The 15554-nt window shown below is 44.1% G+C and overlaps 1 protein-coding gene across 1 annotated transcript in view; it reads left to right on the top strand.

Annotated features, from left to right (window-relative positions):
- The window catches only part of LOC311490624 (kinesin-associated protein 3-like), a 29768-nt gene extending 14252 nt beyond the window's left edge, over window positions 1-15516 (top strand). Inside the window, 9 exon segments of the mRNA XM_084548217.1 lie at window positions 1743-1851; window positions 1954-2066; window positions 2404-2569; window positions 4439-4564; window positions 4830-4928; window positions 5011-5096; window positions 7271-7460; window positions 7579-7669; window positions 13859-15516. Of these exon segments, the coding sequence (XP_084404343.1) occupies window positions 1743-1851; window positions 1954-2066; window positions 2404-2569; window positions 4439-4564; window positions 4830-4928; window positions 5011-5096; window positions 7271-7460; window positions 7579-7669; window positions 13859-13964 (1086 nt within the window). The 3' untranslated portion in view covers window positions 13965-15516.
- The last annotated feature ends 38 nt before the right edge of the window (window positions 15517-15554 follow it).

The raw sequence follows: 15554 nt of genomic DNA, 5'->3' as shown, positions 1-15554 counted from the left end.
TCTCCACCGAGTTTGTCTGAGACTCTCCAGACTTGTTTTTTTTTTTTAACCCAATCAAAAGAGCAGAGACGAAAAGAAACGAGGCTGTTTTTGTAAAAACGATGACTCCACGTTCCTCCCTCCGCCCCGTTGGTAAAGATGCATCATTAATAAACTGCCCTCGCTGCGTTTCCCACCTCTATCCTCTCACCTATTTCATACTTTTAAGAGCCCTCTCTCTTTTATCACTTTCCCAGGCTACTCTTTGACCTCCACCTTCTACCCCCAACCTTTCTCAGGCTTTTAATGGGGTCACCGTTTTTGGAGCTGGATGTGGGTTTGAGGAAGGAGCGGTTACAGAGATGCTAGGGGGGATGGGGGTGGCGTTGGTCGGACCGTGGCGTGGCACCGCGGCCCTGACGGGGGCCTCCAGCGGCTGTCTGTGGTAAATAAGCAGAGGCAGGTGCCAGAGAGTCTAGACGGAGCTGATTTGGGGTCCGGGGCCCCTGGTATGTGATACCTAACCCAGACCGGGCCCAGCATTTCTCTGCCTCTCTCTGATTCCTGACTCCTCACAGGGAACCAGTGCACCTCTAACCCCCCCACCACACCACACCACACCACCACCACCACCTCTCAAAGCCTTTCCTGTTTAATGTTAAATCAACGCCGGGCAGACGGACTTGGGGGGGGGGGGGGGGTTGTTAGGGAATGATGCATGCCTTTGTTTTATCTCCAACACGCTTTCTTTATTATTTATATCACGCTCTGATTTTATTGTCCCTCTCATCATCTTCACCCTCTCAAGTAATATCTGCAAGTCTTAAAGAAGACGGTTAAATTTAACTTAAAAGTCTCTTGAAGGTGTTTCTATCCTGCTGTAGTAAATGTGGACCTTGGCCTATTTTATGCATCGGTTCGTTTTCATTTTCTCCTGCTGATTAGTCGACACGTGTGTTTCTCAGTTAAAACATTATTTAAAAAAAAAAAGAATGACATTAACAAATTCACAGGATCCGAGCTGAACAGGTCTGGTTGCTTCTGTAGATCTATAAGTCTGAAGAGAAGAAGAAGAAGAGTTTCTATTAACTTTCTAGTCTGTCATCTATTTATTAATTATGTTTGGTTGTATATATATCGTTACGGGTACCAGATTTAAGCTTTTAAATATCTTGTTCTTGTATCTTGTTAAACATCTTAAAATATTGACGACAGTAAATACAGTTCTGGTTAAAAGTTCATGCGTCCTTCAGAATATTCTACATTTCTGCATAAAACAACTCAAAACAGGAGACCAGTCAAACACATGAAGCAGAAATATTATACTTTTTGAATTTATTTAGTCCAGAAAATGAGCCAATATTACATATCTGTAAGTGAACTCTTGTTTTCAGTATTTGACAATAACATTTATAAAGATATAAAAAGGTAAAGATGTACGCATTAAGAGCAATCAATCCTCACAATTGAAAAGCTTGAACATGAACTGCTGGATGTTTTTACTCAGAGAGTCCTGCAGAAACCACAGGAAGCTCAACTGGCTTCAACGTAACTGGTTGAGATCACAGGAATGCTCTTTAAAAAAAATCCGAAATGCAAAGTACAACAAAGCTCAAACCTTCTTTAGCTCAGTTTTACCGTCACAGAGAACAGGAGCTCACTCATTCAGCTGTTCATTACATAAACGCACCGATAAGGTGACGTGTAGACGTGTAATTATGATTTGAATCTCTCAACTGACGTGTTGAGCTTTTGATAAACAGCTGATGACGATGGTGTTTGACTGCGGCGAGGAGAAGATGGACATCGAGCTCGTGTCGCTCTGCATCAACCTGGCTGCCGACAAGAGCAACGCCACGGTCATGTGTGAAGGTACGAGCTCTGAAGGAAAGCAAAAACACGTTAAAGCACGTTAAAAAAAAAAAAAAGAAGAAGCCTGTGTCACAACCTCCTGTCTTTCACCCCGTTGCCTAGGTAACGGCCTGAAGATGCTGATGAAGCGGGCGTTGAAGATGAAGGACGTCCTGGTGATGAAGACGATCAGGAATCTTTCTCAACACAGCGGACCCACAAAGAGCCTGTTCCTGGTCAGTTTGGGATACTTTTTTTAAAAATGAAACTCAAACGAGTTCAAGAACATTAATTAGATATTAAATCATTAGGAGCTGATGTCTGAGGGTAAGATCATGTGGATACACAATAAAACAGGATGTAGCATCATAGACAGGTATCTCATATAGAGAGATGAATGTCATTCACTTAGAACAGTTCATAAAGTCTCCTCTCACTCTCTGCAGCCACCAGCGCCACATACGTCAAATCCAGCAGAAGCATCAATGTCTTTCTTCATAATCGCCACGTTTTGACGTCGGCTCAGACTTTTTGAAAGCTCTGTTCTGTGTCGTCCCCTCTGTCCACTGCTAGGACCACGTCGGAGACCTGGCGGCTCAGATCAACGAGGAGGAGGACGAGGAGTTTGTGATCGAGTGTCTGGGAACGCTGGCCAACCTGACCATCCCCGACCTGGACTGGGCGCTGGTGCTGGAGGAGTACGACCTGGTGCCCTACCTGAAGAACCGACTCAAACCAGGTGAGTGTAGAAGTACAGACATGTTTTAAAGATGAGACATCCCCCGTCGTCCTCACCTATCTCCCTTTCAGCTAAAAGCCTCTCCCATGCCCTGTCTTAACCTCTCATCACTCACCCTGAATGTGGATGATGTGAGGACAGAATGAGGTTTGTTCTTATCTTTATCTTTCATGACCAATGACCTCTTCACCCTGGCCTGTTCCTTTTTGTTTTTATCTCACTCTGAGGTTTCAGATCAGTTTCCTCCTTGATTTTACTGAATCATTTTCTCTGTGACTCAAATTTATTTTATTAAACTGTTCAGCGACACGAGCCGAGCAAATCTCACCACATTAATAACGTTCAACCTGTCGATGTGAGAGCTTTTCCTCTAACGTTTGTCTTCTTCTTGTACTGCTTTTTAAAAGATAAGTAGAAAAAGAATTTAAAAAACAAATGACGGCCAAAGTTGGCAAAGCATGCAAAGACAGACTCAACGCAAACATGAGGCAGATAGAACACAGTAAAGCACAAATCCTGAACAAGAAATATCACGTGCATGAATTAACTTTATTTTTTTCACTTTTGAGGAATTAGCTATAAAATAAAACACGTGGAATTACAGATGTTCCTTAGCAAGATCAGTGTTGCATGAAAGTCTCCATCTTTAAGTTAGGGTCAAGGGTGGCTGGAGCCTATCCCAGCTGTCATTGGTCTAGAGGGGGGGTCCACCCCTGGACAGGTCTCCAGTCTATCCCAGCTGTCATTGGTCTAGAGGTGGGGTCCACCCTGGACAGGTCTCCAGTCTATCCCAGCTGTCATTGGTCTAGAGGGGGGGTCCACCCTGGACAGGTCTCCAGTCTATCACAGCTGTCATTGGTCTAGAGGGGGGGTCCACCCTGGACAGGTCTCCAGTCTATCACAGGGCTAACACAGAGAGACACTCACACCTACGACAAATCTAGAATCACCAATGAACCTAACCAGCATGTCTTTGGACGGTGGGAGGAAGCTGGAGAACCTGGAGAGAACCCACGCAGACACAGGGAGAACATGCAGACTACACACAGAAAGGAACCAGTCGGCCCATGGATTAGAACCCAGAACCTTCTGGCTGGGAGGCATCAGTGCTAACCACCACACCACTGTACCGTCCCTGTGTTGAACAGGGTGTAAAATTATTCATATATTTTATAATCTGATTTATGTGCACCTCTAAATACCTGGATGGAGGCTTTATGGTCTTCTCTGAACTTTTTACTTTTTATTGTTTTGGTTGCAGTTTTTATGTTAAACCACATTTAGATGCAACAAAACGTTGAGTAATAGTAAATAAAATAAACACACAGTCAACACAAAGTCCAGAAATGCCAAATTAAAATGCACTCTAAAAAGAGCAGCTCTCAGACTGAATTAAATCCAAACGATAAAATTAGTTTTAAGGAGGAAACGATTCCAGACTTCATCTAGGGGCAGACCTGAGCAACCTCAATGAAATCAGTCGATCCATTCAGGGACATACACAACAGACAAACACTAACATCTTAAAACTCTGTCCTAAAACCTTCTGGGATCTGGGGTGTGTTCCTACCTGAGACTATACCAGATGAAAGCATGAATAACCCTTTAAAGAAATCAAAATCTGCTCACATTGGTTCTAGCATTAATTAGTTTCATCCGCGAACAAGAACCATCTGACTGTAACGTGCAGCCTTCTCTTGATTTCACGGATCCAGACCCAGTTCCTCAGATTAGAGCTCACCAGTCCCTCATTGATCCAGAATGAGGATCCTTCAGATACAGGTGACATTGAACCAGAGCCTCGTTGGTGTTAAGAAGAACATTTAGAGGATCGTTGAAGTTTCTGTCCCTCTTCCTCCTTTTCGTCAGGTTCTGCCGAGGACGACCTCATCCTGGAGGTGGTGATCATGATCGGCACCGTGTCCATGGACGACTCGTGTGCAGCCATGTTGGCCAAATCTGGGATTATTCCTGCTCTCATTGACCTGCTCAACGGTAAGAACTACAGTCTGGGATATCCTGTAGAGATTTGCTCCGGTGATTCAAGTTTTCCCGTCTAGTTTCACTCTAAATTTAATCCTGTTCGGTTTTAAGGTTTTAAAACAAAGTCCACTCTCTCTGTTTTGTGCAGAAGTAAACGCCACAGGTTATTGTTAATTAAATCAAGTGAGAATCATTCAGTCCCCTCTACTGAATAATCAGTGGATCCTCATTAATGCATCCCATAATAGATTATTTATTTCTGCCGTTTCCTCCTCAGCCCAGCAGGAGGACGATGAGTTTGTGTGCCAGATAGTTTACGTCTTCTACCAGATGGTTTTCCACAAAGCTACAAGAGACGTCATCGTCAATGAAACCCGTATCCTTTCATACACGTGTCACCAACACGTCTGTTAGATTAAAAGTTAATTATCCTCTGGTTCCTTGACTCCTGATCTCAGAGGCGCCGGCGTATCTCATCGACCTGATGCACGACAACAACGCAGAGATACGCAAAGTCTGTGGCAACACCCTGGACATCATCGCTGTGAGTCAACCGTCAGTCAGTTAGTCAGTCAGTCAGTCAGTGAGTCAACAGTCAGTTAGTCAGTCAGTCAGTGAGTCAACAGTCAGTTAGTTAACAGTTAGTCAGTCAACAGTCATTGGAGTTTAGTGGAATCCAGAATGAAAATAACCTCTGTTTTATGTTTAATCTATGTCCCTTCTTCTTCTTCTTTTTCTTCTTCTACTACTACTACTACTATTTCTTCGTCTTCTTCGTCTTCTACTACTTCTTCGTCTTCTTCTTTTACTACTACTACTACTTCTTCTTCTACTACTACTACTACTACTACTACTTCTTCGTCTTCTTCGTCTTCTACTACTTCTTCGTCTTCTACTACTGCTACTTCTTCGTCTTCTTCGTCTTCTACTACTACTACTTCTTCGTCTTCTACTACTTCTTCGTCTTCTTCTTCTTTTACTACTTCTACTACTTCTTCGTCTTCTACTACTACTACTACTACTACTACTACTTCTTCGTCTTAATCATCCTCTCCTCCTCCTCCTCCTTCTTCATCGTTCTACTTCTTTATTGTCTTCTCCTTCTTCTTCTGCCACTACTACTACTTCTTCATGATCATCTTCATCTTCATCACCATCTTCTTTTTTTTTTCATGTTCTTAATCTTCCTCTTCTCCTCCTCTTTCATCTTCATCATTCTTCTTCTTTATCGTCTTCTCCTTCTTTCTCTTCTTCTTCTACTTCTTATTATTATCAAATTACAACAAGAAAAACATTTAAATCAGTTTAAATAAACTCCTCATGCTCACAAGAATCCGTTAGATCATCAGTGAGTTGATAGAATTGATTTATTTATTTAACATTAAATATAAAATCTCCACTATTTGTATTGGAGCTGGTTTTAAATGTTGTGCTGAGTCTTGTTTCTGACATCAGCCGTTAACTAACCGGTGGACTCCTGAATCACGTTGTGACTGACAGGTGTGGTCAGCTCCCAGTCAGTGTGTGATCGCTGCCAGACCTCAGATCAGCGTAATTAGCTGTAGATTATAGCAGGGAGGGCAGTGTAGCAGGAGGGGAGGGGGCGGGGGGCGCCGAGCAAAGGAAGTGTTTCATTGAAATTATCAGTGAGACCTATTAAGCCGCGGACCACATGAAAGGCGGCCGGTGGGCTCTGGAGAGCCTCAAGCGTCTGGACAAGTGGAGGTGAGAGGGAAAGCAGACGCTCGTTACTCGATCTGTGCGGGACCCTTCTGGCAGCGCACGCCGTTAACCGTGCAGTCCTAAAACACGCCGGCCTTTGATCATCCAGGACACACTGGGACTTTGTAGATGCTCCAAGTGGGACAGAGGCCTAATTATTCTGGGATATTCTTGGTAGAGGAGTAACACCATGATCTCTGCTGCTGTGATGAGCTCAGCTAATAACTGATTAGTCATCATGGAACTCAGTGAAGAACTGTTCAGATTCTTGTGAATCAGTAGCACTGCAGCATGGAGGACGTGGGGGACATGCATGGGGGACATGCATGGAGGACATGCATAGAGGGTCTCTATAGACCAGTGTGAGTCCAGTACCTGTCAGACTCTGCTTTGCATCTGAATGATTAATCTTCTGGGACGTCACCGTCTCAAAGAACGTCTTTAATGCTGCAAAGAAAACACGACTCTGGTCTGGTGGAGGGTTGGTTTCATCTTCTAACACTACTTGATGTTCCTTTCTTTTTCATCTTCATCTTCTTCTACTTCTTCATCGTCTTCATCTTCTTCTACTTCTTCATCGTCTTCATCTTCTTCTACTTCTTCATCATCATCTTTTCCTCTTCACCGTGACGTCGCTGTCTCATAGAACGTCCTGCAGCCTCTGCAGTAAAAAGAAAACCCGTCTCTGTGGTCGTTGATCCGGCCCAGTGGTGGTTGATCAGAGCTGCAACGATTAATATAAAAATGAAAATAAATACAGATATATATAATTAAAATATCTTAAAGTTTATTTGGTCCAACCATTCCCAGTGCCATCTGAATAGACTTCTGTCCTCCCCCATCCTCTCCTACTGAACAGTTGTCTTGTTCCAACTTTATTTTATTCTTCTTTTCATTCCATCATTTCTCTACCTGTAGACTCTACCTGTACACTCTACCTGTAGACCGTGCATATGACAAATTAATAAACCCTGAATCCCCCGACCTCTTCCTCAGGAGTACGACGAGGAGTGGGGGAAGAAGATCCAGACGGAGAAGTTCCGCTGGTACAACAGTCAGTGGCTGGAGATGGTGGAGAACCGTCAGATGGATGAAGCAGGAGAACCGTTCCTGTTTGGAGACGACGGAGAATCCTTCATGGGGAGCGGAGACATCCTGGAGAGAGCCGACTTGTTCTACACTTCAGGTACTGGAGACAGGAAACAGTTTACATGTTAAAGGATCACTTTACTTATATGTAGGACACATTTCCACCTACTAAATCTACTAAATCTACTAAATCTGTGTTTATTGTTTTTGTGCAGATGGGATCATCTCAGCCGACGGCGCCATCAGTCCGGTCTTCTACGCCGACTTACAGAACGGAGATCTGGGACCGACCGGATACATGAGCAGGTACTGGGCTGCTGCAGCGCAGACGGCGCTCGGTGAATAACATCGAATCACATCCGTCTTCCACATGCAGTACTGTAAGCAGCTCAAGATACAAATGGCTAGCCATCCATCATCATCATCAATGGCCGAGAGGACGGAAACATGTGTTCACAACCTGCAGAACAAATGAAATATCGATGAAATTTGGAGAAGGCTTTTGCACGACCTTCTTCCTCCAGATTCTGACAGTGATGTCGAGACCCGGTTTGAACAGGTTCAGATGGGTCCTGGTCAGACCTTAGAATCCAGGTGTGGACTCTGATCTGGTCTCAGTCCACATGTGGAGGTGGTCTGGGACACATGTGACCTCCTTCCTTTGGTAGTGTGAACACACAATGAGTCCTGGGTCACATTAAAGACCACCTACTCAACAGGGCTGATCTGAGGAAGAGGAGTTTAAGTCATTCATTCAACCACTAGTAGAAATGATCACATGAATCAGTGATGTCTGTTCATTAGTAATGAGAGCCTTTTAAAAGATTCTGGTCTTGGAGCTGAGAACCAAACTAAACTAGAAACTGATCTGAACTAGAATCAACTCAGGAGATGATTCAGTATGACGAGGAGGAGGAGGAGGAGTGGGATTGTGTTGTTAAAAATATATCGATATGTGGTTCCTTCCTTCCTTCCTTCCTTTCGTGTTTCCTTTCTTGCCTGCTTCCTTCATTCCCTCCCTTCCCTCTTTCTGTCTTTCCTTCCTTCCTTCCCTCTTTCCTTCTCTTCTTCATCCTTTCCTTCCTTATTTCCCTCCTTCCTCCTTTCCTTCCTTCCTTCCTTCCCTCCCTACTTCCCTCAGTCCTTCCTTCATTACTCACTTTCCTTCTTCCTGACTGCTCCCTACTTTTTTCCTTCCTTATTTCCTCCTTCTTTCTTTGTTTCCTTCCCTTCTTCCTTCTATCATTCCATCCTTCCCTCTTTCCATCCTTCCTTCCTTTCATTCCTTCCTTGTTTCCTTTCTTGCTTCCTTCCTTCCTTCCTTTCTTCTGTCATTCCATCCTTCCTTCTCTCCTTCCCTCATCAGTGACCTGTTTCCTCTGAGGATGGAAGCTTCCAGGTTTCAGTTCTAATCTGAGTTTTGTCGTCTCCCAAGTCTCGATCACATCTCAAGTACCCTTGTGATCAGATGTTGATGCGAGGTCTGAACGGGGCCTCAGACACTTTACAACTTGTTCCTAAATGTGGGTCATCTCCCCAAGTCATGACCCACGCTACAAACAGCTGTTTGTGTTTAATATACAGTCTGAACGGGGCCTGGGTGCGTGACATGATTGTGACTGTGTGAAGGAGGCTGTCAGCGGGGCAGGTTGCCTTCGTCCAGAAACACTGGTCGTGTCAGACAGGAAACACTAAACTGTGAGTGTTTACCTTCAGCTCTCGGGGTCTGGGTCGGGTCGTCCCACCAGCCAGCGCTGCCCCTCTCATCTTGTTATTCTGAATCACTATTCGCTGATCTGTGTTATTGAGCCAGCTCCGGTCTGAGTCAACAACCCGTCCGCCAATCCCAGAGGGCATCACTCCACCCCTCCGCCTTTTGAGAACAAACACTCTCTCCGGCCGTCTTCGTGTTCCTCTCATTCCTCTGCAGCTCCAATACATCAACCGCTGTAGTCCCAGTGCGTCTCCGACATTCCTCTGTGAAACATGAAACTGGAGCATGGGAATTGAAAATCAGTCCTGTTATCACTGAGACCGACTTTGAGTTTCCCCCTTGTGTCTGTTTGTATTGAGCAGCAGTTAATTCCAATGCGCTGATGATGAATAGTCGAGGAAATAGAGAGTTTACTCTGAGTAATTTGTCTTATTTATTATCAAACCTCTGCTTGCGTGCGATAAAGGCCTTGTCAGTGTTCTCTTCTTTTTTTTTTCCGCCCTCGCCGGCAGGAATGTTTGGCTTGGCCGGCGTTGAGAAGCTGAGCTGTGAGTGGATGAATCAGACGAGAGGACAGCGACTGACCGACCAATCGGTTGCAACCGTCCCTCTGTCTGTCACTCAGCTTTGTTACTGATACCTTTTAAATACACTGCGAGCGCCGAGGGAGCCGCCGTCCGTGAGACTGTTTTAATTTGGCCGCCGGACTGGGAGCGATCCGGGTTAACATAATAATCAAAACCAGCTCCGCCGCTTATTCTAAAGCATCTGTGAAACATGGTGTGAACGGAGCCTTTGAAAATGGACTCCACTATATTTGCAGGAATATTATAATGAGCTGTTTCATACCGTTTATATTAAATCTGCAGCCTGGAACTTATATAGCTCCACAATATGTGGATTTTTTTATGGCATTATTGGATTTTTATAATTTTATGCATCATCTGAACACACACAAGCACTTTATTAGGAACACCTGAGACATGAAGACAGTTTTTAAAAAGCTATTTTTAAAGGTTTTCATTGTCAGAAAGCTGTTTTTTTTTGTTTCTACTTTGTTTGGAGGTTGGAGGTTTTGATTGACTGCATTATGTTGAAGTGTTTCTAATATTTGGTCCACGACATTTACCTCATCACTGTCAACATTATTTGTGAAATCTGTGCAACGCTGGCAGCTCAGTGAGTCTGTAAACGGGCACAGTGGTGCTTTGAGCTAAAGATGCTAAACGCTAGCTTGTTGAGTTTCAGCTAGTTTACCATCCCAGCTAATATTTGACAGTGTAGAGCAGTGGCTGATGGGAGTAGACGTTTGAGATGTCGGCCTGATGGTGGCGCTAGATTCTTTGATTTCAACGATGCTGTGAAGTGTTGAGCTAAATGCTAATATCAGTATGCCAATGTGCTCACAATGATGAGACTAGCCAATTTTTAGCAGGTTTTCCACCTTAGTTTAGAGAAATAGCATGCTAGCATTTGCTAATTAGCACTAAATACAATGTAAAGCAGTGGCTGATGGGAGGAATGTTGGCCTGATGATGGCGTTAGAGTCTGTGCGTTCAACTGTGACGCCATAATTAAGCTTGGTGGCGCTTTAAGCTAAATGCTAACATCAGTGTGCCAGTATGCTCACACAGACAACGTTAGCATGGCAATGTTTAGCTAGTTCGTTTAGGGAGTTAGCATGCTAACTTTTGGTATTTAGCGCTAAGGACAGTGGAACCATGTCTTATTTTATGGAGCTAGCATGCTAATGTTTGCTAAGCTCAACACAAAGCACTCTATAAATAGTGTTTAATAAATTGTGTACTTAAATAAAAAACAAAAATGTGATCCTCATCATGAATATTAGCTGCTGGACCCTTGACTAACTTTATAACCAATAGATGATGAGTCAGATTTATCAGAAGTGTTGACAATACTGTAGAAAAGAGAGGCGTCCAATAGGAAGAGGCGTTCCAGACAAACAGCGTGTGACTGTGAACACGCCAACCAGGAGAATCAATGAGCGCTTTGAGAGCTCGTCAGGATGTGACGAGGCGCTGGAGAGCGAAGTGAGGCACGAATAACGGAAGGGAGGGAAAAGCAGAGCGGCACTGCAATCAGGTTAAAGATAGGTGGAGGGGCGGGGGGCGAGACCTGGTTCTTTACAGGGGCCGGCGTGTTGGTTGGTTGGTTGTAACCCGAGCAGTGACAGCAGTCGGGGATCAAAGCGAGGCCCTGGAAGAGGCAGACGCAGGGGGGATGGAGGGTCACGCCGAAAGGAGGAAAAAAGGACCCGATTCCTTTTCCTGTCCACCTCCGAGGAATGTTGACGGCGGGACGGGACTCGTACTCGCCGCTCGGCCTCCTGCGGCTGCTCCTCCGGGGGCCAAACTGGCATCTGGGGGAACACTGGGCCCCTTTGTCTTAACAACCCTCACCCACCCTCCCTCTTCATTTTGTCGGCGTGTCACAACACACGTAAAGTGAATGAGGTGGCAGACAGGTTGATTTACATGTTCCATAATGAGAAATATCAGAGCTGACAGGCGCCGTGTCAGCCGCCGTGTCAGCCGCCGTGTCAGGCGTCGTTTCTGGTGTCCAGACCGAGAGAATATTTCAAACATGTCCTGAAAGCGTTACCTGCAGACCTGCTACAGACGAGGGAAACCTGAGCACATCAAGCCTCCACGACATTAAAGAATGCATGAGTAAGAACTTCCTGCAGCTGAACCTGGAAAAAAATAAAGAAATCGCTGCAGAAGTTGATGAAACCATTGAGGAAACATTTCCAAAAGTGGTGCTAGAATAGTTGAACAGTGAGGTCGTAATTAGACACAGTGGTTTGAGCTAAATGCTAACATCAGTGTCGCAGTATCTTTACAGTGAGCATGGCGATGTTTACCAAGGTCACAACCTTAATTTAGGGAGTTAGCAAGCTAATGTTTGCTAATTAGCACTAAAGAGAATGTAGAGAATGGGAGTAGATGTTTGAAATGTTGACCTGATGGTGGCGCTAGATTCTTATACGTTCATTGGAGAGGCGTTCCTGGCTTTAATATTTAATATTTTGTGTTTTTCTCATCTTAGTTTTATGTGCCTGTTTCTAAATGTTTAAACGTTTATTTACAAAGCGCTATATCTCTATATCAAGAGATTGATATTGTGGATAAACTTATGATACCAACACTAAAACTGTACTTCTTCTGCATCGTATTAAGAGAAATCTAAACATGTTTCACTATAAAAAGGTTAAACATAGTCGAACCCCTCTGGTCTTTGACAGCTGATGTTTGAGTCTTGCAGCCCTGGCCTTAGTTTTGATGAAACGAGCTAAAAAGATGTGACACACGTCTTCATCTGAAGGAATGAAAGGAGCGGATTCACATCTCTCACTGAGCTTGGTCGTTAATCTTCTTTCGCCAACAGAGCTCCAGTGTCCTAACCTCGGCAGAACTTCTCTCCTGGACGTCAGGACTCGTACAGGTGCCGTTAACCTGGTCCTGGAGGTCCCACTCAGGCCTCCAGTGTTCCTCCAGCCTCCTTTTAGCCTGGTTCTTAAATCCCTCCTGACAGCCGTAGCGTGCGGAGAGGAAAAAGACATATTTCTGCCCAGAGAGGAGGTGGTGGAGGGGGCAAAAGCAAAACAGAGAGGAGGAGGAGGAGGAGGAGGAGGAGGCGTGGGGTTCGGGTGCGTGGGTGAGGATATGCTGCGAGCTGTGTAACTGATCGCTGGAAGTGATTTGGCTAAAAACAACACGTCATTATAGGCGCTCGCAGGGGCAAAGCAAACAGCTCGTATTTTAGACGGGCCGAGAGAGGAGCACGAAAACTCTCCCACTTCCACAACTGAGAGACCCGGGACGGAGTGTGAGATGTGGCGTCATCCATCACGGCCCAGTTTATCCATCACAGTGACCCCATCCAAACAGGCACAAACACCCAGCAGCTGGTCAGAAGATGGAGGATGAAGTCAGATTCCAACACCCCCCCCCCCCAAACACCCCCCTCCAAAGCCTCCTGCCTCTACGTCCCCATAGTAACTGATTTCTATGCAGGTCTTTTATTTTGGGGCAGCCAGGTCCTCCAGGTCTGGCCGTCAGCCTCCGTCCTCGTCACCCTGTTGTCTTGACGTCTCCCCCCGCTCTTTGTTTACCCCTGCAGCCGTTAGCAGACTGGAGCTCAGCCTCGGTGTGGACGTCCCAACACCTGCATCAGAGCACATGAAAATGACATTAACTTTTTATGAGCTCTCTTATTTTTTATTTTTGTAGTCCAGTGCTATGGCTGAGTGATTGGTTTGACCCTCGGGGGGGGGGGGGGGGGGGGGGGGGGGGTGAGGGGGGTGTAGTTGGTAGGAGATCCCCTACAGATGTCTGGTGTCAGAGCTCCACCTAGTGGTGTGATCCTGAACTTAACCCTGATTTAACTTTGGTTGTTTCTCACTAAACTGTTGGTTAGTTCATATTTTTGCACTGACTTGTCCTGTCCTGTCCTGTCCTGTCCTGTCTTGTCCCGTCCTGTCGTCTTTGTCAACATTTGTTTACTCCATAACTCCTTCATAGTTTTGACGTCTAAAAATGAGGAAATAACCTAAATTAAATAAAAACCATTGAAGGACAGGTTGTGTCTAAACTACTTTGGGTTTTTGGGGACTGTCTTCTCGTCTACAGTTTTGTCTCTTTCCCACATCAGTGCTAGATTTTCCTGATGCTCATAAATCTGTCCACATCTCGACCGTATCATTCTCCGTCAGTATCAGGTCGTATAAATCTTTCCCTTCTGTCTCTATTGTCCCTCAGCGCCTCAGATCCGTTCATGTCTCCGGCAGCAGAGCGACCCGTTAGCGCCTACGGCTTCAGACCCGATGAAAACTTCTTCTACAACTTCGCCACCGCCTCCCGGTAAAACCCGGAGCCTCACACACCGGTTCTGTACAATCACTGTTTCAGTCAGATCTGCTGTCGGCCTCTAAAGATTGTGGACACTTTAATATCAAATCAACTTGTGGTTGTTTAGATTTTGCTCATTGTCTTATTCAGGGAACAAAGAGTTTTACTTTTTCTTGTTAAGGATATAAAAACGCTGAGGTCGGTTACGACTTCAAAAAGAGCATTTCAGTGTTGGCTTTAAATGAGTAGAAAAGCTTAAATATTATTCTAGGCAGCAGATGATTGGACTGCACTCAGAATATTTTAATTTCTCATGTTTGAGGCTACAGGGTTAGAAGTGGATCTAGATCAACAATAGAGAAGAAAAAGAGCAAAGTGAAGAAATATGTTTGTTTTTGAGAGAAAACAACTTACTCTGTCAAAAATTTAAGCCAAAATATTTCAGATATCGGTGCGTCCATCTTGTGCTGGTGAAGTTATTTGAAATTCTTGGACTGCCCAAAGTGATGAGTTGTGAGTAGCTAGAATCAACAACTATTCCTCATTGATCAGTTGCACATAATGTCACCAACACAAGATGGCAGCACCGCTCTCTGAGATGTTTTCACTTCATATCTTCATGTTCAGTCATATTCAGTAACAACACCATCAAACCAAGGTTTGAGGGACCATTATCAGCAGCTGGTTAAACTAATTTTGGACCAACAAGAAGTTTATTTACTGACCATAAACTATAGAGTACCATCAGACCTTTAGTTTTAATCTTTTTGACACATGAACAAGTCAACGTGTTCAGGTCAAAACTAGTAAAAGCACACTCTGTATCCCTTTAATCAAAGACTGATCCCAGGCTGGAAGTCGTGTTTATGACCAGATGCATTAGAAAACAAAATGTTTGTGAAACTTTCTTAAATGTCTGAGTTTTCTCGATAATTTCCTTGAATGGTAACTGAAAACTGATGAAATTTGGTGATAATTACGAGGAAAACGCCCTTTTTACTCAAAACATGAGCAGATTTTCAAACCAGAGAACCTGATCAAACAAATAGAGATATTATACTTTACTGCGTTTAATTATTCAGGAAAGAGCGCCAATATTACATATCAGTGAGGTTCCCCTCTTCTGTTAAAAAGTCATTACAAGTCCAAATTAGAGTCAATCTGTTCAGAAGTGTTTCCAATCAAAATGAGCGGCGCAAAAAAAAAACTTTCCTGTATGTGAGAAGTCAAAAATACCAGTCTCACAAATTAATCTCATGTTTTCCTGTAATTAGAACCAATGTGCAGATATTTCTGTTTCCTGCCTTTCAGTCTTTGTCTCTGACTGTAAGCGCTGCCGTAGTCTGTGATAAATATAGGCGCTCTATAAAGATGTCATTTATCTTTGTTTGAATGTAATTTAAGAAGAAATGTTAACTGCCTTTTCTTGTGTTATCTGGAGAAATGTGTTTTAAATGTGAACAAATGAAGACGTATCTGCTGCTTTTTCTTTTTTTTTTTTATTTATTGTTGTCATCCTTGATGTGCCTGCAGCGCTGCTGAAATATGAAACGCTATAAATCAAATAACTGAAGAAGAAATATTACTGCAGCGTATTAAGTGTCTA

The sequence above is a fragment of the Chelon labrosus genome (assembly GCF_963514085.1).
Source record: "Chelon labrosus genome assembly, chromosome: 7".
Taxonomy (NCBI): Eukaryota; Metazoa; Chordata; class Actinopteri; order Mugiliformes; family Mugilidae; genus Chelon; species Chelon labrosus.
Note: the sequence above shows the minus strand (reverse complement) of the source record. Positions and strands in the feature narration are given on the sequence as shown.